This window comes from Dermacentor albipictus, chromosome 1 (assembly GCF_038994185.2).
Source record: "Dermacentor albipictus isolate Rhodes 1998 colony chromosome 1, USDA_Dalb.pri_finalv2, whole genome shotgun sequence".
Classification (NCBI taxonomy): domain Eukaryota; kingdom Metazoa; phylum Arthropoda; class Arachnida; order Ixodida; family Ixodidae; genus Dermacentor; species Dermacentor albipictus.
Genome location: NC_091821.1, coordinates 507,997,748 through 508,018,624, shown reverse-complemented (window position 1 = coordinate 508,018,624; position 20,877 = coordinate 507,997,748). Strand labels below are relative to the sequence as shown.

General features: G+C 46.7%; 2 protein-coding genes across 2 annotated transcripts in view; one reads left to right on the top strand and one right to left on the bottom strand.

Annotated features, from left to right (window-relative positions):
* Positions 1–20,877, bottom strand: part of LOC135907576 (uncharacterized) — a 123,770-nt gene that overhangs the window by 81,676 nt on the left and 21,217 nt on the right. The gene's annotated exons all lie outside the window — the stretch shown is intronic.
* On the top strand, positions 11,430–16,170 carry LOC135907575 (uncharacterized). Its single transcript, XM_065439260.2, has one exon. It carries the CDS (start codon positions 11,450–11,452, stop codon positions 12,593–12,595), a length of 1,146 nt encoding a protein of 381 aa, XP_065295332.1. The 5' UTR covers positions 11,430–11,449; the 3' UTR covers positions 12,596–16,170.

The following is a 20,877-nucleotide window of genomic DNA, read 5'->3' as shown; positions in this document are numbered from 1 at the left end:
AGGGTAATCATCATCATCATCAGCCTGGTTACGCCCACTGCAGGGCAAAGGCCTCTCCCATACTTCTCCAACTACCCCGGTCATGTACTAATTGTGGCCATGTTGTCCCTGCTAACTTCTTAATCTCATCCGCCCACCTAACTTTCTGCCGCCCTCTGCTACGCTTCCCTTCCCTTGGAATCCATTCCGTAACTCTTAATGACCATCGGTTATCTTGCCTCCTCATTACGTGTCCTGCCCATGCCCATTTCTTTTTCTTGATTTCAACTAAGATATATCATTAGGTCGCGTTTGTTCCCTCACCCAATCTGCTCTTTTCTTATCCCTTAACGTTACACCTATCATTCTTCTTTCCATAGCTCGTTGCGTTGTCCTCAATTTAAGTAGAACCCTTTTCGTAAGCTTCCAGGTTTCTGCCCCGAACGTGAGTACTGGTAAGACACAGCTGTTATACACTTTTCTCTTGAGGGATAATGGCAACCTGCTGTTCATGATCTGAGAATGCCTGCCAAACGCACCCCAGCCTATTTTTATTCTTCTGATTATTTCAGTCTCATGATCCGGATCCGCAGTCACTACCTGTCCTAAGTAGATGTATTCCCTTACCACTCCCAGTGCCTCACTGCCTATCGTAAACTGCTGTTCTCTTCCGAGACTGTTAAACAATACTTTAGTTTTCTGCAGAATAATTTTTAGATCCACCCTTCGGCTTTGCCTCTTCAGTTCAGTGAGCATGCATTGCAGTTGGTCCCCTGAGTTACTAAGCAAGGCAATATCAGCAGCGAATCGCAAGGTACTAAGGTATTCTCCATTAATTCTTATTACCAATTCTTCCCAATCTAGGTCTCTGAATACTTCCTGTAAACACGCTGCGAATAGCATTGGAGAGATCGTATCTCCCTGCCTGACGCTTTTCTTTATAGGGATTTTGTTGCTTTCTTTATTGAGGACTACAGTGGCTGTGCAGCCGCTATAGATATCTTTCAGTATTTTTGCATACGGCTCGTCTACACCCTGATTCCGCAATGCCTCCATGACTGCTGAGCTTTCGACTGAATCAAACGCTTTCTCGTAGTCGATGAAAGCTATATATAAAGGTTGGTTATATTCTGCACATTTTTCTATCACCTGATTGATAGTGTGCTTATGGTCTATTGTTGAGTAGCCTTTACGGAATCCTGCCTGGTCCTTTGGTTGACGGAAGTCTAAGGTGTACCTGATTCTATTTGCAATTACCTTAGTAAATACTTTGTAGGCAACGGACAGTAACCTGATCGGTCTATAATTTTTCAAATCTTTGGCATTCCCTTTCTTATGGATTAGGATTATGTTAGAGTTTTTCCAAGATTCCGGTATGCTCGAAGTCATGAGGCATTGCGTATACAGGGTGGCCAGTTTCTCTAGCACAATCTGCCCACCATCCTTCAACAAGTCTGCTGTTACCTGATCCTCCCCAGCTGCCTTCCCCCTTTGCATAGCTCCCAAGGCTTTCCTTACTTCTTCCGGCGTTACCTGTGAGATTCCGGATTCCTCTAGACTATTCTCTCTTCCATTATCGTCGTGGTTGCCACTGGTACTGTATAAATCTCTATAGCACTCCTCCGCCACTTGAACTATATCATCCATATAAGTAATGATATTGCCGGCTTTGTCTCTTAACGCATACATCTGATTCTTGCCAATTCCTAGTTTCTTCTTCACTGCTTTCAGGCTTCCTCCGTTCCTGAGAGCATGTTCGATTCTATCCATATTATACTTCCTTATGTCAGCTGTCTTACGCTTGTTTCTAGCTGTAGGGTTAGAGGCTTTCATACATTGGCGTTTCTTGATCAGATCCTCGTCTAATGCGATAGCTTACTGGTATCCTGTCTAACGGAGTTACCACCGACTTCTATTGCACACTCCTTAATGATGCCCACAAGATTGTCGTTCATTGCTTCAACACTAAGGTCCTCTTCCTGAGTTAAAGCCGAATACCTGTTCTGTATCTTGATCAGGAATTCCTCTATTTTCCCTCTTACCGCTAACTCATTGATCGACTGCTTATGTGCCAGTTTCTTCCGTTCCCCCCTCAGGTCTAGGCTAATTCGAGTTCTTACCATCCTATGGTCACTGCAGCGCACCTTGCTGAGCACGTCCACATCTTGTATGATGCCAGGGTTAGCGCAGAGTATGAGGTCTATTTCATTTCTAGTCTTGCCATTCCGGCTCCTCCACGTCCACTTTCGGCTATCCCGCTTGCGGAAAAGGTATTCATTATCCGCATATTATTGTGTTCCGCAAACTCTACTAATAACTCTCCCCTGCTATTCCTAGAGCCTATGCCATATTCCCCCACTGCCCTGTGTCCAGCATGCTTCTTGCCTACCTTGGAATCGAAGTCACCCATCAGCGTAGTGTATTTTGTTTTGACTTTACCCATCGCCGATTCCACGTCCTCATAGAAGCTTTCGACTTCCTGGTCATCATGACTGGATGTAGGGGCGCAGACCTGTGCAACCTTCGTTTTGTACCTCTTATTAAGTTTCACAACAAGACCTGTCACCCTCTCGTTAATACTATTGAATTCCTGTATGTTACCAGCTATATTCTCATTAATCAGGAATCCGACTCCTAGTTCTCGTCTCTCCGCTAAGCCCCGGTAGCACAGGACGTGCCCGCTTTTTAGCACTGTTTAAGCTTCTTTTGGCCTCCTAACTTCACTGAGCCCTACTATATCCCATTTACTGCCCTCTAGCTCCTCCATTAGCACTGCTAGACTCGCCTCACTTGATAACGTTCTGGGGTTAAACGTTGCCAGGTTCATATTCCAATGGCGGCCAGTCCGGAGCCAGGGATTCTTAGCACCCTCTGCTGCGTCGCAGGTCTGACCACCGCCGTGGTCAGTTGCTTCGCAGCTGCTGGGACTGAGGACCGGGGTTTGATTGTTGTGTTCATATAGGAGGTTGTGGCCAAGTGCTGCACCAGGGTGGCCAATCCTGCTCTGCTGAGGGAGTGCGTTACCGGTTCTGGTCACCGGGATCAGGCCAAACTCCAGGCCTGTTTATGCAATTTTATCAACACGCGGATTTTTTTTTTCATCCGGTGGAAAATTGCGCGGCACCGGGATTCGAACCACGGAGCTCTTGCATGCGAGGCGGGTTTTCTACCTCTACGCCACCACTGCTGTTCTTTAAAGGGAAGCTGAAGAGTCTGTCGAATTCAATAAGACGCTCATATACGGATGCGGGAACCTTATAAACCATGTAGGTCAAATTTGGGTTTTTTTTTTTCAAATAGGAGCGACGTAATCGTCGGTTGAAATTGCGCTGTAGCTCCGCCCCCCGTCGAATGCCGCGCGCTGCTGCTGACGCTGACGATGCGAGCGGAGACCGGAAACCGCGGTGCTGTGACGTCAACTTTAGTGTTTTGCTCCTTCGCAGCCTGCGCGACCGTGCCTGACCGTGCTTGTTTCTGCGTGCGTGCCGTCGTAATCTGCTTCGATCGACCCTGCATTTCTTTGTTGGTGCGTCTGTGTGTATGTAGAGTGGTGGTCAACGTGCACAGCATCAACTGATGTGGTGGGCCGATCATGCCGTCTTTCTGTGCAGCCTATGGTTGCACGAACACCAGCGGCCGCGACGATGTTATCTTCCATTGCTTCCCACAAGACATGAAGCTTTTAAGGAAGTGGGAGGCTGCTGTAAAGCGAAAGAATTTCAAGCCCTCAAGAACAACACTGCTGTGCTCCAATCACTTCCGTGACGAAGATTATCACCAGAATTTCCACTAGCAGGCTTTCTAAACGCAGCGCGAAAAGATCGGAGCAACGAAAACAAAGACGGCACGAGTGCGGACTCACTGATGATAACTGGTGTTGGAAGGCCTTATGAATACACGAACTCGCCCAAACCTGGATTTTGATTTACTGTGAGCTCCTTCATGTTAGCACGCTGAACGGAATTAAGGTGCATGTTTATTTTCCGCCCTCGACGCAGGTTTCGTCGCAAAGCGCCGCGAATTTTCTATTTGCACGTGTGTTGTAAAACAGCCTGCACGCAGCTACCATAACGCAGTGCAAATGTAGAGTTTGCATGTGCTGGAAAGCCGGCGCAAGCCAGGACGCTACGCTCCCCCCGTCTCTCGCGCACAGCGAGAAACCGACCGTTTCACGTAGCCGACGGAATTCGCCGCCTTTACGACTTCGGTTACGAGTATATATAGTGTGCGGATGGCGCACAGATGAAGGTCACTACACGTACTGCATGAACCGGGAAGCTTTTCACGCGTTTGAACCGTCTTTGTAGGTTGCCGACAGCTTTGGACAGCGCACAAATGCGACGATCGCATCCCCGTTTACGTTCCACGAGGAGGCATGCAGGAACACAACACTGCAGTTGTTTGACCGGAAACGAGCTCACTAGATCGGCGAAAGATCGGCGAGATCACTAGATCGCTTTGCAAAAAACATACTCACCAAAGAGCATTTCCAACACGAGGAGATCCCAAGACTTCGCTTTCGTTCGCGTCGAAAGCACTGCTCGCACCAGCATCGTTTGCTTCTTCGAGAGGCCGGCTCTTTGCAGTCGGCTCGTACATGTAGGGAGCAACGCCGAACTCTTCAGAAAAACGCAGTCTCTCTAAATTTTCTATTACCTCTTAATTTTCCATTACGGCACCAAACTACCTGGCATCGCGCCTCATGTGGAGCGGCAGCGGCGGTCGGTCGCTAAAGTTGACGTCACGGGTCGCCCGACCAATCACAGGCGGAAACGAGACGCGCGAGCTGGGCGTGTCCGCTGCTTCACTTTTCGTCGAAATAAAATATATTTGCGCTTTCTTTCACTCAATTTCGATACGATATTCGAATTCGGAGGGTTGAAAACCATTATGTACACATGTTCACTCATTTTTTTTTGGAAAACCTTTCAGCTTCCCTTTAATGCTCTCATACACTGGATTGAACATGGTTGCGTGACGTAATGGACACTTCAGAAGTTGAGCAGCGGGGTGCCGTAAATGCTTTGACAGATGAAGGTGTTTCCCAAAAGGAAATTATTCGCCGCATGGCTGCCGTGTACGTTGAACATTGCATTTCATTGGCCACTGTGAAGCATTGGAGCAAACAATTGAAAAAAGACGTGAAAGTTGCAAACACGATCCAAGACCGGGCCAAAGCCATCGCGCAATCACCCCTAACACAAGTTCAAAAGTTCATGAGCTGATGAGACAAGAACGGAGCATAAACATCGATGAACTGGCAAAGCGTGTGGACATCAGTCGCGGTTCGGTTCACACCGTAATTCATGAACATCTCAGTCATCGGCTCTTGTGTGCGCAATGAATGCCCAAGATTTTGAACCACCGCCAGAGGAAGGTTCTGCGCTGCCTTGACTCATCTGATCCGGTATCAGAATGGGGGTGATGACTTCTTGACTGCATTTGTGATCGGGGACGAACCATGGTGCCACTACTACGAGCTTGAAACACGACAGCAAAGCTTACAGTGGAAACATTCGAATTCACCGCCCCCAAAGAAAGCAAAGGCGGTCATTTCCGCCGGAAAGGTGTTTACTACTTTTTTTCGATCGTCAGGGGCCATTGCTGATAGAATTTTCTAAAGCCAGAGAGCCTATCAATCGTTTCCGATATTGCGAAACTCCGGGTCGGCTGCCTGTCGCAATCAAGAACAAACGACGTGGAAAATTGACGAATGGGGTCATCTTGCTCCACGACCTGGCTATGGTGTTGAGCTGCTGATCACGAGGTCGCGGAATCGAATCCCGGCCACGGCGGCCGCATTTCGATGGGGGCGAAATGCGAAAAAACCCGTGGTACTTAGATTTAGGGGCACGTTAAAGAACCCCAGGTGGTCAAAACTTCCGGAGTCCTCCACTATGGCGTGCCTCATAATCAGAACGTGGTTTTCACACGTAAAACCCTATAAATTAATTTTTAATTTTTCCACAATGCCCGTCCCCACGTCGCTGATGTGGTTAATACAAAACTGGCAAAGTTCAAGTGGGAAACGCTGCAAAATCTACCACACAGCTAAGACCTGTCACCTTGCGACTTCCAGATTTTAGGGCAAATGAACAAACAGCTTAAGGGACACAGATACGTGTCGTACGATGACGTGAAAAAGCCAGTTGCAGCTTTGTTGAAGCAGCAACCTAAGGAGTTTTATGAGACGGGAATCACCCGACTCGTTCGTCAATGGGATGAATGTCTAACTGCTCATGGAGACTACTTTTAAATTAAGTACCCCGTTTGTCATATATTTGCATTGGCTCACTTTCATTTGACTTGTTCTCGTATATTTTGCAGAAAGGGCTTATATAGGTGCTCCCTGTTTGGACAATAAATTCGGTGCAATTACTCACGATACACAACCGGTGACAGATGCTCCTGCTTAATACATTGGGATAAATGACAGCGTCATTGAGATTTCTCACTGGCCGTTGCATAGGTACAAAAATGTAAACAAGGTCGTTGAATGACAAAGTTTCATTAACATATTTGTCCTTAACTTGTTCATTTCATGGCCTTTACATTTTTCATATCAGTGGCATCCACTTCTTTGCTGGTTTCGAACTGATATAGTCCTTAGGATTGTGTGATATTTTCTTTACTTACTAAATAGACAAACAGATGGAAGCATTAGTATCAGTTATATTGAGCACAATTTCTGGCACATACGAGTATTCTTTTAATAAAAAGTACATAATTTACTTGTTTTGACAGTGCGTAGCATTCAAGAATTCGTTTGCAGCATCTTTGGCAATGGCAATGCAGTTATTATTCATGTATTTGATCTCTCGACAAATTGTTCAGGCAGAAGCTTTAACTTGGGCCCAACTCCGACGCGGCCTATTCAAATAAATGTAAAATGCAGAAACGCTTTTCTGAGACAACCCCTGGATCACTTTTAATGGAATTTGTTGAATTCGAGAAAGTTAACTTCTAGTATATCTGTTGGAAGCAGAAGTTCGATTTAGGGCCTGAATTTTGTTTAAAATATTTTGAAAAATTTGAAAGTGCGAGAAAAGTAGAAGCACGACGTTTACAAACTAAAAGCTCTTCATCAAAAACAGATATTGCGGTTCTTCAAACGGCATCTTGTATCTTACATGAATTAGTTACGCAGTACACAAGGGTTCTGCAAAAGCCGTATTTGGATAATGCTAAATTGTTTGAGATTCACTTGTAACATACCAATTTTGTCCGCTGTAGATGTACTATTAGATGCGATTCACAGAATAGTGACATTATTTTTTATTGTTGAGTTACAGAGTTTTAAACGTGATAGTTTCGTTTTCTGAAAATTTGCGATTTGTGCCAATTTTTAATAAACAATTGACAACCTAAGTGAAAAATTCGAAACCAGAAGACAGTGTAACAGACAGTGCAACAGAAGATAATGCAACAAACCTCATCAAATTTTGTGCAGTGGTTGCCGATAAAAACTAATGCACCTTCTACTTGTATTTAGATAGGAGCATCCGAGATAAAGCTAAGGAGGAGGCCGAGCTGCAACGTGAGCCCCCCCCCCCAAACGAAATTTCTGGCTAAGCCACTGATTCACAGTAATCATATGAACTCAAATTATTGCAAACCATATTACTGAGGCTCTGTCTGCTATCGTTAACCTCTTTCTTTTTGTAACTGATGCTTCCCCATGTGAAGTCAAGCGCTGTCATCTCAAGCTCGCAGGTTCGGCCCCGGGCCACGGCGGTCGCATTTACATGAGGGCGAAATGCAAGCACGCTCGTGTACATAGACTGAGGTGCCCTTACAAAAACTCTGGTGGTCAAAAGTATTACTCGGTCCCCCACTACGACTTGCCTCATATTCGGATCGCGGTTTCGCACTCAAGGCCCCATCATTTAATTTAAATAAATGTTCGAAACGCAGTTAGGTCATTCATATTTAAGAAAAAGGTGATGGCGAAGTATTTTCTTAAGTAGAGCACCATTTCCGTGCTTGCAGTTTTTAGAAACGTTATGGTTATTGACAGACTCATTGAAAAGCGCCTAATGAAATATTTAAATATATTTAATAACTGTTCTCCCTACAGCTTTACTTTTTTCCGATTATTCCGTTGATCTACAGTCGTAGATGTGATGGATTACCTTAGAAAGCGATAGACGAAGGTAAGTTTGCAGCCTCCATAGTCATCAACTTATCGAATGCATTCGATATTTATAATCCCAATATTGTATTCGTCGAAGCTAAAGTTATAGGAATAACCAGTCAAACACTACAAATTAACACCAATCACAAGCTAAAAATCAAGTAATCATTTATGGCACCTGCTGAAAAGTAACAAGTAGTGGCGTGCCTCCGTGGTTCATACTAGGCCAACTATTTTTGCCAATTTATATTAATGAACCATCTAATTGCACCTTATCATCTAAAGGCATTCTGTATGCTGAAGACACAAACATTTAACTCTAACAAGTGCACCAAATTGTTAATAAATACGCTGAACAAGGACCCTGCTAAATCTGGATATGGTGTGAACAATATAACCTACCAATAATCATAGGACGAAAAAGAATAGCCACCGCACGAAATCAGTCGAAAGAAAACTTGGCATAGGGCAAGGAAAGATGTTGGCACTGAAAGATAAGGAGGCCAATGTCATCAGCATTTGGATAATATAGTAAAAGCAGCAGAATAATTTTATACTGACCTGTACAGTACCCAGAGCATCCACGCTACTTTCATGCGAAGTATTGATGAACAGGATACAGAGGCTCCTTGTATAACTAACTATGAAGCTGGAAAGGTCTTGAAGGGGCAGCGCAAGACAACGAAGACAGAAGGCAGGAACCCGCTCTTCAACCCTTCAAGCTCGCTGCAAGACCCCCTTCAAGATGCTCAACCAGCACCAACTCGCCCAACTGTCGATTCTTCTACAGCATATTGGAAAGGTCTCGCACGACATTACCTGGGGAAAAGCGGCAGGAGGTGGAATAAAGGTCGATTTAATCAGAGATGTAAAAGATATCGTTCTTGAAAAGCTTGTGGCCCTTCTTAGGCAATGTCTCAAGTATACCAGAGAACTCGACGAATGTTAACATTAAACTAATCTGTAAAACGTAGGAAGGTAAATAATTGAAGATTTATAGGCCCATTAGCCTGCTTTCAGTATTGTATGAAATATTCACCAAGATAATTTTGAATAGTATCAGGAAAACGCATGACTTTAATCCACCAAGAGAACAGGGCGGGTTAAGGAAGGGATATTCTGCAGTAGGTTACATTCATGTCATCAATCAGGCAAACGAGAAACCTGCGGAGCACAATCAATCTCTCTATATGACTTTCGTAGAATATGAAAAGGCATTCGATTCTGTTTACGTACCAGCAGTCCTAGAGGCATTGCGTAATCAAGGAGCACAAGAGGCATACGTGAATATCTTGGGAAATATCTACAAAGATTCCACAGCTACCTTGATTCTCGACAATAAAAGCATAAAGTTATCTATCAAGAAAGGGCTGAAGCAAGAAGACACATACTCTCCAAGCTGTTTGCTACATGTGTAGAGGAAGTATTCAAGCTATAAAACGGGGGGGGGGGGGGGGGAGGCATCGGAATAAAGGTAAACGGCAAATGAATGAAAACGTAACTAGGCTGACTTCAGAAGCCGCAATTGCAGTAGGAGGTAAGGCACCAATACAACCAGTAGGTAAGCTCTTCCGAATAAAAGGCCCTAATAAAGAAACGACAAAAAATGAAAGTGTCCAACTCAAAAGATCAGATCGAATTCGTGAAACTGTCAAAACTAATTCACAAGGACAAAATAAGGGATATTCGAAATTATAACGCGACAGAGACTGAGTAAAGGCTAAAAAATGGACGCAGCCTGAAATCAGTGAGAAAGAAACTTGGCATCGGACAAACCAAGATGTATGTTCTAAAAGATATAAGCAGGGTAATACCATCAGCAATATCGAAGGTATAGCAAAAGCAACGAAAGCCTTCTATACTGACCAGTACAGTACTCAAAGCAGCCACCCTACCTCCATTCGAAGTAGTATTGAACAGGTTACAGAGGCTCCTTCTATAATTTCCGAGGAAGTTAGAAAGGCCTTAGAAAACATGAAACTAGGAAAGGCGGCAGGAGAAGATAGAATAACAGTCGATTCAATCAAACATTGAGGAGACATTATTTTTCAAAAGTTTGCGGCCTTTTATACGAAATGTCTCACGACTTCACGGGTCCCAGAGAACTGGAAGAATGTCAGCATTAAACTAATACACAAAAAAAAGACGTTAAGTAATTGAAAAAGTGTAGGCCCTTTAGCCTATTTCCACTGTTATATAAGATATTCACCAAAATAATCTCCAATAGAATAAGGGCAACACTGCCCCAAGAGAACAGGCACCGACAGTGGATCACACGCACGTCCTCAATCAGGTAACGAGAAATCCGCACAGTACAATGAGCCTCCCTACATGGCTTTCCTAGATTACGAAAAGGAATTTGATTCAGTAGGTATGCCAGCAGTCGCAGAGGCATTACGTAATCAAAGAGCACAAACCGCTTACGTAAATACCTTGGAAAATATCTACAGAGATTCCAACAGCTACCTTATTTCTACACAAGAAAAGCAGTAAGATACCTATAAAGAAATGGGTCAGACAGGGAGACACAATCTCGCCCATGCTATTCACTGCGTGCTTGGAAAAGCATTCAAGCTATTAAACTAATAATGGAGAACCTTAACAGAGAGAGATCTAAAGTTGTGGTTGAAGATTATTATGCAGAAGACAAAGATAAAAATTGGAGGACGCTTAAGCTTCGCCTTCAAGAGTGGGACGCGACAGCGTTCCCGTCGACCCGCCAAGGGGTATAAGACAATGCGCTACGGCACAGCGATCACTTACGATGCGCCCCGCATCGGACTTAGCGCCCACCTATCACGCGGTGAGCGTCGAGCAACGCAGCGTTCGGCGCGGCAACGAAACGTGCGCCTGAGCGAACGGAACGAACCAAAGAACTCGATGTCTCGGAGGGGAAACGATCTACGCCAGCCAAACGTCGTGATCGGCACGGGCAGAGAGATAGATAGTAATCTAAACCGGAAGCACGGCGAAGCGTCGTCAGGGGAGAGGGAGTCCCGCGACGCGCCTGGCAGCGGTCCCAATGCGCGCGCGGCGCGCCTCCTGTCGGGGCAGCGCCGTACATTGAGAGGAGGGGGTCTTCTGTGTTTGCCGCAAGATGGCTCTGCGTGTGCGGAAAGCGCAGAAGAAATGCAGCGGAAACGCACTTCGCAACTCGTGTAATTGTGACTTCTGTACGTTACATGTTCATAATTACCGATATACACCGCAGTATAACTTTCAACGGCTCGTTTCGAAGGCAACACCGCATTCACTAGAGGCGCGTTTGCACCGCTTGGAAGCATCGAACTCGTGGCTGAGTTTCTGCTTCCGGCCACGGTCGTGAAAGGACGCAGGATGGCTGGCTCTTCGCGAGCTGTGATAACGGCCGATTCTGGCCGCGGAACATCGTTTTTGGACGGCCTGAAAGATTACAGGATTGTACTGCCGCCGCTGCCAACCGGAGAAGGACTGAAAACAATGGTTGTTCTTCACTGCGACACCGCTGGAAGGCCTTACAGGATAGAAGATTTCCGCCAGCCGATGACAGAAGCCGGCGTCATTGAACAGGTGGGCGGTATCGGAGCGTACCAGATGTCGCACGTCTGGTTAGTCAACTTCCGTAGTGAAGAAGCCAAGAAAAAGTTGCTCGACATCGGGCATATTGTTGTTAAAGGGAAGACTTGCGTTGTCTTTGACCCTGAAAGGCAGGAAGTGCGGCTGAAGGTGCATTGGTGTGCCTTCAACGTCAGCAACGAAACTCTGAGGCGGGCGTTCGCCGAGTACGGCGAAGTGAAAGAAGTTTCGAGCGATAGATGGAAGACCGGCGGGTTTGTAAACGCCGACTCGACCACTCGTGTTGTGCGGCTGGTTCTTCGAGAAGGTGCAAGCCTCGAGCGCATACCCCATCAGCTGCGTATCGGGAACGGGACAGTATTAGTCGTCGTGCCCGGGCGTGCGCCGATATGTCTCCGCTGCCGCAACACAGGCCACATTAGGCGGGACTGCAAGGTGCCCAAGTGCAGCGAGTGCCACGCCTTCGGGCATGAAGAGGCTGAATGCACGAAGTCATACGCCCGCGCCGCGACTCGAGGAACATTCGGCGATAATAGTGAGCTGCACATGGACGAGGATGAAGCTGAGCAAGCTGCCTCCAACCCAGTGGTCGAGAGCCAATCGGCCGCAGCGCTGAGCGATGAAAAGGAAGGCGCCATGCCAGGGACTCGTGAGTCAGCGTCCAGCACCCCCAAGTCGGCAACCACGAGCATGGATACCAATTCATCGCAAGATATACCACGCCCTTCTGAAAAAAGCAACGAGGAACCCATGGAGTCTGACCCTGCGGCTGCGAAACGACGCCACGACGATGTCAGTGCAATGAGCCAGGAGCAACGACTGCGTCTCCTAGACCGCCGGTGGGGCGTAGGTGAAGGGAAAAAGCAGCGTGTCACCGGCGGGCAACGATCGTCGTCGCTTCCTCGCGACGACAACCCGAAGACCTAATAATGGAGGGACGGCACTGCACGGCGCGGCGTTGTGCGCATGAAGGTAAGCGCCGTACTGGCGGCCTGGTCTTGCTTAACGATGGCGGCATTTGAAAGACACCTCGTAGTAGCCACGCTTAATGTCAGGGGTCTTTCATCCAGGAGGAGGCAAAATCAGCTGCTGAGACTCGTGACTGAGCAGGAATTGGATATCGTAGCGATACAAGAAACCAAAATCGAGAGTCAAGACCAGACCGACAGAATGGCGCTCTCGTTCAGTAGTCGGTATGATGTTTGCGTGTCTCATGCCGTGGGCGCCTCGGCAGGTTGCATGCTGTTGATTCGCCAGTCTCTGGGAGCGATTGTGGAAAGAGTCGAGACTTGCGTTTTCGGTCGATGGATTGTCTGTGACATCACACTTGCTGGTGTGGAATTGCGTATTATCTGTATTTACGCACACACTAACATGGCAGAGAGGCGAAACCTTTTTGAGACAGTCGGCAACCATTGTGACACAGACCGTCTGCTCGTCTTAATTGGCGATTTCAACTGCGTAAGCATGGCACGCGACAAAACCAGTGCGACGCCCTATCGAGATGCGAGTACAGCCTGTTTGGGTGACATAATTGACCGCTGTCATCTAGAGGATGTTGGCGATTGTCTCGGATGTGGTTCTGGCGTTCGGTTTACCCATTACCAAGGAACGAGTCACGCGCGTCTGGATCGGGCGTACGTATCTGTTGAACTGATACCGTACTGCAGCGAATACAGCGTACAACCAGTGCCGTTCAGTGACCATTGTCTTGTTGTATTCCATGTAGGTAAAAGACAAGGAACGAAAAGCAAATTTGTGTGGGAAAACTGGAAACTTAATGAGAAGCTTCTAAACGACGATATCTTCGTGGATCGCGTTACGTCGGCGATACATGAACTGCCAATGGAGGACAACGAACTTCTGGGAGCGAAATGGGAAAGATTTAAGCAGGCAATGAAAATGATGGCAATTGAACGATCGTGCGCTATAAAGCAAAAGCAAAGGCTGCAGGAAAACACGCTGAGAGATGACCTAAAGTTTTTGATAATGCAAGAAGGAAAGCAGCCAGGCACTTGCACCGAAGAAATGCGCACCGTCAAGCAGAAACTAGAGGCAATAGATACGGAGCGATATCGAGGAGCGATCGTGAGGGCGAGGGCACAGCGGCTGATAGCGGGCGAAATGCCCACAAAACGTGCTCTCGGCTTGGAAAAAAGGCACGCCCGCAAGAATGACATACCAAAAATAGAGTGGAACGGTGTAATCTACGTAGACAAAAGAAATATAGAAAGGGCCTTTTATGAATACTACAGCGGGCTCTTTGGTTACACCAAAGTAAGAACCGAAGACTTCAAGACCCGTTTCCTCTCTTTAATGCCGCGGCTTAGTGATGATACGAAAGAGCGGCTAGAACTGCCCATTTCAACAGAAGAAGTGCGGAAAGCCATAGAAGACCTCAACCCGGGAAAGTCTCCAGGACCAGACGGGCTAGTAGCACCGCTTTATATGGCATTCAAAGATGATTTAGCACCGGTTTTGGCTACACTGTTTAATGAGGCTTATGACAAGGACATGCTTCCCCCTTCATTTTTAACATCCCATACAATTTTAATACCAAAAAGCGAAGATGAAGCTAAACTGCGACAGGTTACCGCTTACCGACCCATATCCCTGACTAATGTAGACTACAAGATCTTCATGAAAATTCTGGCTAAAAGACTCCAAGCCGTGATGCAAGAATTAGTGGGACCACATCAGACCTGTGGTATCAAAGGTCGCACCATATATACCAACATACACACAGCCCGGTCCGTGCTCGAGTGTTGCGATGCTTTGCATCAAAGCATCGCAATGCTCCAGCTCGATTTAGAGAAAGCCTTCGACAGGGTGCCGCATGACCTCTTGTTCTCTGTTTTAGAGCACGTTAATGTTGGATCAGTCATCCGCCAAGGCGTAGCCATGGCGTACAGAGGATGCACAACGCGGTTGTTAGTAAATAAGGGGGTGGGAGCGCGCATCCAAGTGCAACGCTCTGTGCGTCAGGGTTGCCCCCTGTCACCACTGCTTTTTTGTTTGTATATTGAACCTTTTTGTTTGAGTGTTATTGAAAGCAACAGCGTTCATGGTTTTCGTTTGCATGCGGCGGAGGTCCGCATTCTCGCGTATGCTGATGACATTGCCGTATTCTGTGCTGACTACGAAAGCGTTCGTGTTGTGGTTCAAATTGTGAAAGACTTTTGTTCTGTGAGCGGGAGTGCTGTGAACTGGGCCAAGTGTTTGGGGTTCTGGCACGGCGACTGGCCCTTAACCCCAACGAATTTCGCAAATATGACTTGGACAGCAACCCCAGTAAAATATTTAGGAGTGCCGCTGGAGAATTATCGCGACAGTGAGCCATATTGGAAAGGCCAAGTTGCTGAAATGCGTGAGAAGGCCGACAGGCTCAAAGGCTTCAGCTGGTCTATTTTCGCGCGTGCCACAATTTGTAACCTTTTTTTTGTAACCAAGCTGTGGTATGTCTTGCAAGCAATTCATTGTTCACGCGTCAATGTGCAGAAGCTGCACCGTGTATTTGCGGTTTTTGTGTGGGGAAGCACTTGGGAGCGGACACGACGCACCAATCTGTTTCACCGCGTCCGCTCTGGAGGACTAGGTTTGGCCCATCTATATCTGCGCCAGTTGGTTAACCGATTTATGTTTTTTCGTGACACGAATGACCCCTTTTTGCGAACTGTGTGTCAGGTTAGGTTGGGCAGGGTTTTGCCAAATTTGGTTGTTAGTTCGGAGAGTATGCAAGGGAGCATTTTTGGCTTCCTTAAAGAGGTGTACATGGCATGTCGCGTCTTGCAAGTGCGATTTTCGTTTGAATATTTGTCAGTGGTGTCGCGAAAGAAACTTTATAAGGACCTGTGTGAGGTCTTTCTTCCGGTACCGTTGTACAGGTCGATGTACTGTGCAGGTCCATGGCAGTCAGTTCTAAAACGTGTGAAAAGAATGACTGTACCAGGCGGAGTTAAAAGTTTCTTCTTTAAGCTCCATACGAACACTCTTGAAGTCAAGACGTATTTGGAAGCGAAGGGTTTCTTTGTGCCTTGGGGAAATCATTGTTTCATATGCCGGAAGCCGGAAACTATCGAACATGTTTTCTTAGATTGTTGGGGAGCCCTTTTCTTTTGGGACATTCTCCAACGCACGATTAAAAAAGACTTACCGGTTGATGCTTTCGGAATTAGATTTCTGCCCGTTGAGAGTGAAGACGGGATTCCTTTTGACATGATTATGATATTGGGCCTGCACAGTATTTGGCGATCCAGGATGGCGGCCAGCCACGCAGACATTGATGCCAGGCCCATAAGACAGTATTTTTGTGAATCTGTTAGCAGAGCTATTGAAGGCTACAAGATACAAGACCCAGTGCCTGAGTGGCTTCCAAGAATGGAAGCTTTGCTACACATGCGTGAATTTTAATCTCATCACGTAACCCCAAGTGAGGGTGACGTTTTTTTTAACATACGTGTTGTGTTCTTCGCGCGGACTGATTTGTAAACTGACGTGTTGAAGTCGGCAATAAAGAAAAAAAAAAAAAAACTCGTGGCTGAGTGGTAGCGTCTCCGTCTCACACTCCGGAGACCCTGGTTCGATTCCCAACGGGCCAATCTTGGAAGTTGCTTTTTATTTATGAAGCGCCTGCCATGATTTATCGCTCACGGTCAACGCCGCAAACGCCGACGCCGACGCCGACACCGACGCCGACGACACCGGCTTTTCTGCGACACGAGCTCCTTAACGCTATCGCGTTAATAATCAACAATTGGAGGACGCTTAAGCTTCGCCTTCAAGAGTGGAACGCGATAGCGTTCCCGTTGACCCGCCAATGGGTGTAAGACAATGGGCTACAGGGCAGCCATCACTTACGAGGCGCCCCGCATCAGACGCGGTGAGCGTCGAGCCATATGGTCGAGCAACGCGGCGTTCGGCGCAGCAACGAAACGTGCGCCTGAGCAAGCGGAGCGAACCAAAGAACTCGGTATCCCGGAGGGGGAAATGATGCACGCCAGCCAAACGCCGTGATCGGCACGGGCAGAGAGATAGAGAGATAGTGATCTAAAGAAAGGAAGGACGCTTGATTCTACAGAGGGAGCAAGGCGAAGCGTTGTCAGGGGACAGCTCCAATGCGCGCGTGGCGCGCCATCTGTCGGGGCAGCGCCGTACATGGAGAGGAGGGGGTTTTCTGTGTTTGCCGCAAGATGGCTCTCCGTGTGCGGAAAGCGCAGAAGAAATGCAGCGAAACGCACTTCGCTACTCGTGTAATTGCGACTTCTGTAAGTTACATGTTCATAATTACCGATATACACCACAGTATAACTTTCCACGGCTCGTTTCGAAGGCAACACCGCATTCACTAGAGGCGCGTTTGTACCTTTTGGAAGCATCGAAATCGTGGCTGAGTGGTAGCGTCTCCGTCTCACACTCCGGGGACCCTGGTTCGATTCCCACCCAGCCCATCTTGGAAGTTGCTTTTTATTTATGGAGTGCCTGCCGTGATTTATCGCTCACGGTCAACTCCGCAAAACGCCGACGCCGACACCGACGCCGACGACACCGGCTTTTCTGCGACACGAGCTCCTTAACGCTATCGCGTTAATAGCCGGGCAAGGGAACAAGAGTACAGGATCGCCAGTCAGCCTCTAGAGTACGTTTACCAAGGTCAATTGCTCACAGGGAACCTAAATCATTAGAAGGAAATTGACAAAAGAATAAAAAGCGGTTGGAATGTATTCGTCAGACATCGTCAGATCCTGACTGGAAGCTTACGATTATCAATAAAAAGAAAGGTCTACAATCAATGCATTCTGCCGGTGCTGACATATGGGCCAGAAATTTGGGAGTCTGACGAAGAAGGTCGAAAACAAGTTAAAGAGAGCGCAAAGAGCGATGGAACGAAGAATGTTAGGTATAACGTTAGGAGACAGGAAGAGAGCGGTGTAGATCAGAGAGCAAACAGGGATAACCGATATTCTAACTGACATCAGGAGAAAGAAATGGAGCTGGGCAGGTGCTTTAATGAGTAGGTTAGATAACTGGTGGACCATTAGGGTTACAGGATGGGTGCCTAGAAAAGGGAAGCGCAGTCGAGGACGGCAGAAAACAACGTGGGGTGATGAAATTGAGAAATTCGCAGGACAGGGGTAACTGGACGTAAAATTGATGATGATGATGTTGATGATAATGTCGATGATCATCTCAGCAACATTCGGTTTGCATATGGCATTGTCTTTTTTGGTAACACTGGGGACCAAATTAAAAAATGATTGATGACATAAGTTTACCGTAAAATTGTAAGAGTGGTGTTATATATTATTATCCAGAAGACAAAGATCATGCTCAATAGCCTGGCAAAGGAACAACAATTGAGGATCGCCGTCAGCTTCTCCAGTCTGTTTATCTGGATCGATTTGTCACACGCGACCTGGATCATCAGAGGGAAATTCGTAGGCTAGATAACCGGTGGACCATTACAGTTACAGAATGGATCCAAGGGAAGCGCAGTCGACGACGGCAAAAAACTAGGTCGGTTATGAAATTAAGAAATTTGCCGGCGCAACTTGGAATTAGCTAGCGCAAGACAGGGGTGATTGGAGATCACATAGAGAGGCCTTCGTGCTGCAGTGGACATAAAGATAGGCTGACAATGAATCATAACATGAAATTTGTTATAATAACTTCGCATAAGTGATTGCCTGTACACATTCAACCCATCTCCATCAAAAATTCCCGAATCCCGCCAATTGAAGAGGGGAGAGGTTCGGGCGTGTAAGTAAACCACGTGTTTTTTTTATCTTGTCCTCGTCTTTTGTGCTGTGCTTGTGTTACCCCGATGTCGATTATTGCAGTTCATCCACGTAGCTACACTTAAAAAAGTGCATTCGGAAATACGCGGTCCAATGAACCCTTCAAGTTTCTCGCCTTCAGATCTTATGCGGCTTCGTTGTCCTTTTGTTCCCTCCTATAATAATGTTCAAAATTTTATCATGAGTTAATTTGAGCAGTCCAGCGTCTGTGTATGCCCTTTCTATGTTTACGTGTAGGTGTCAGGTGTAAAGTCGCTGCTTCAATATCATGGCTCACCAACTAGCCCATCAATATCCTTTAAGCAGCTATCATGAGTTAACACTAACAACAGTCGCCTGATGTCAATCCTAGCAATAAAAAATCCAGGATTTCCTACATTAACATTTTCCTCACATGACACTAGCGCGAATTACCCGCAAGTGATGGCAACTTTACTTGCAAGTAATAGTCTGGATGTAGCCGCTCGTATTAGCTATAAGTTTGCCATTTGTATTTTCACGACACTAAATGATTACGCACCACTAAACGTAATCCCAAAGGTATCTATTATTAACACTAATAATACAAGATTTACCAAGCCCGTGAACATAATTTCACCGAACCTTACAACTTAGGCAAACTGCCGGTCCGTTTTTCTGCAACACTCTAGAACACACTATTATGCTCCCTAAGATAGCAGGAGGCTCACAGATTTCAAACAAAACTGCTCTTTTTTAGCTGCTTGAAACTAACTTTAACTTTCCTTACCATTGCCATCTATGTTTTTGCGTGATCGAATTTTCTCCTCGCGTTTTCCTTTTTCTTCTTCGGTCCTGCGTTCTTGCCTTACCTTCTTTTGGGTACTGAAAATGGTCCCTTTCAAGTTTTTTTTTTCATTTGTTATAATTTCTTTAGAGCCATACGCTGTATTGTAATAATTTCTATAACATTTAATAACATTTTGCAGTTGGAAAGGTCATGTGTTGTCAATAGTGTCATGTTTATATGATTGTCATCATGCACGAGAGGTGCCAGTTCACTTTATAATTGCGGGACTTTCTGTATATACAACTCCTGATTCCTGCCTGAATAAACTAATTCTGAATCCCCAAATATTTCTCCCTTTCTTCAAGGCGCGCGTTTCTTTATCTGTGATTACCTATGGCTAAACACAAGTTGAACTCACGCACATGGAATATTGTGCCCGATGAAGGGACAGAGCCTGCACTAGTTGGAACTCTTTTCAATAGTGCGACATTAGTGTCTTTGTAGATAAGTGAGGGGTGCTGCGGACATGAAGCTCAATTTTTATTGCGATAGCAATTATGCGGACACTCCAGGCGCAATTCTGCCGTCGCCGGGAGGTTCCGTATAAAGTACAAGGGCGATAAAATTGTCGTCGCGCGCCGTATGCTGCACGTGCGACTCAAAACTTGTGGGCGTGAGCCGGCGAACGCGGTTTAATCTCGAGTGCGCGAGCGAGGAACGCGGCCCGGATGCGCGCTTGGCAGGGGGGTGAGGCGAGGGAGGTTCTTCTCCGGCAGCTACTAGGATGCCTCCTCGCCCACCACTCCGTACCGAGTGAAGACAACCGCGGCGTCTACTACGGCGTTGACCACGCGAAAAGCGGACGACGTAGTAGACGCCTTTGGCGGACGCCGTAGGGACGCGTTGCCGGCGCTTGTGTGTCTTGAAAGCGATTTGCGACGTGGCTAAAGTGCGCGCCCGCACGGACCTCATCTTGAAAGCGATCTGCAATGTTTGCAAAGTACGCGCAGTGCGGGTAGCTTTGTATGCGCTGTGCTTTCGACGTTTCTTTCGCGTCGAAGCGAGCGATGCACGAAGGTCAATTCGCTTGCTCCTGCCGCGATTCCTTACTCCAGCATTCTGACAGCGAGCATTAACCTGTGCGTGCTTGACACCGCTTGTTAATTTAGTTAAAGCACGTTGCAGGGCTAGTTGATTTGAATCCATGATAGAATGTGTAAGCGCAACATAACGAGAACCTAGAAAGAAGCAGATACAAAAATTATGCAGATCCCACCCACTGTGGAAATCGATGTCTTACCGTACTGGGTGCTTTGAGTGACAGTAATTAGCGGGGTTGTTGACGGCTAAAGGTTAATTTCTTTAACGTTTAGGCGAACACAGCAGTGGTGAGTTGATGTTAAGGGTTACCTTGCGTGCGCCACTGCTGTTTGCGTATCACATGTGCGCAGAACACACAGGGAGAGGCGTTTGCTTGAGGCGTTCTTGTGCGCCATATTTTATAACTTCTGAGAGGGTTGAGCGTTGTCATTTCCTCACATGGCACATCGCATTGTGGCAGAAGTATTAAATTTGAATTGGATTATGGGACTGCACGTTCCAAAAGCACATTTGTGTTATGAGGCAAGCCGTAGTGGCGGACTCCGGATTAACTTTGACTACGTGAT

Coding starts and splice junctions, on each gene's coding strand:
- LOC135907575 (XM_065439260.2), top strand. CDS start 11,450: ATGGCTGGCTCTTCGCGAGCTGTGATAACGGCCGATTCTGGCCGCGGA.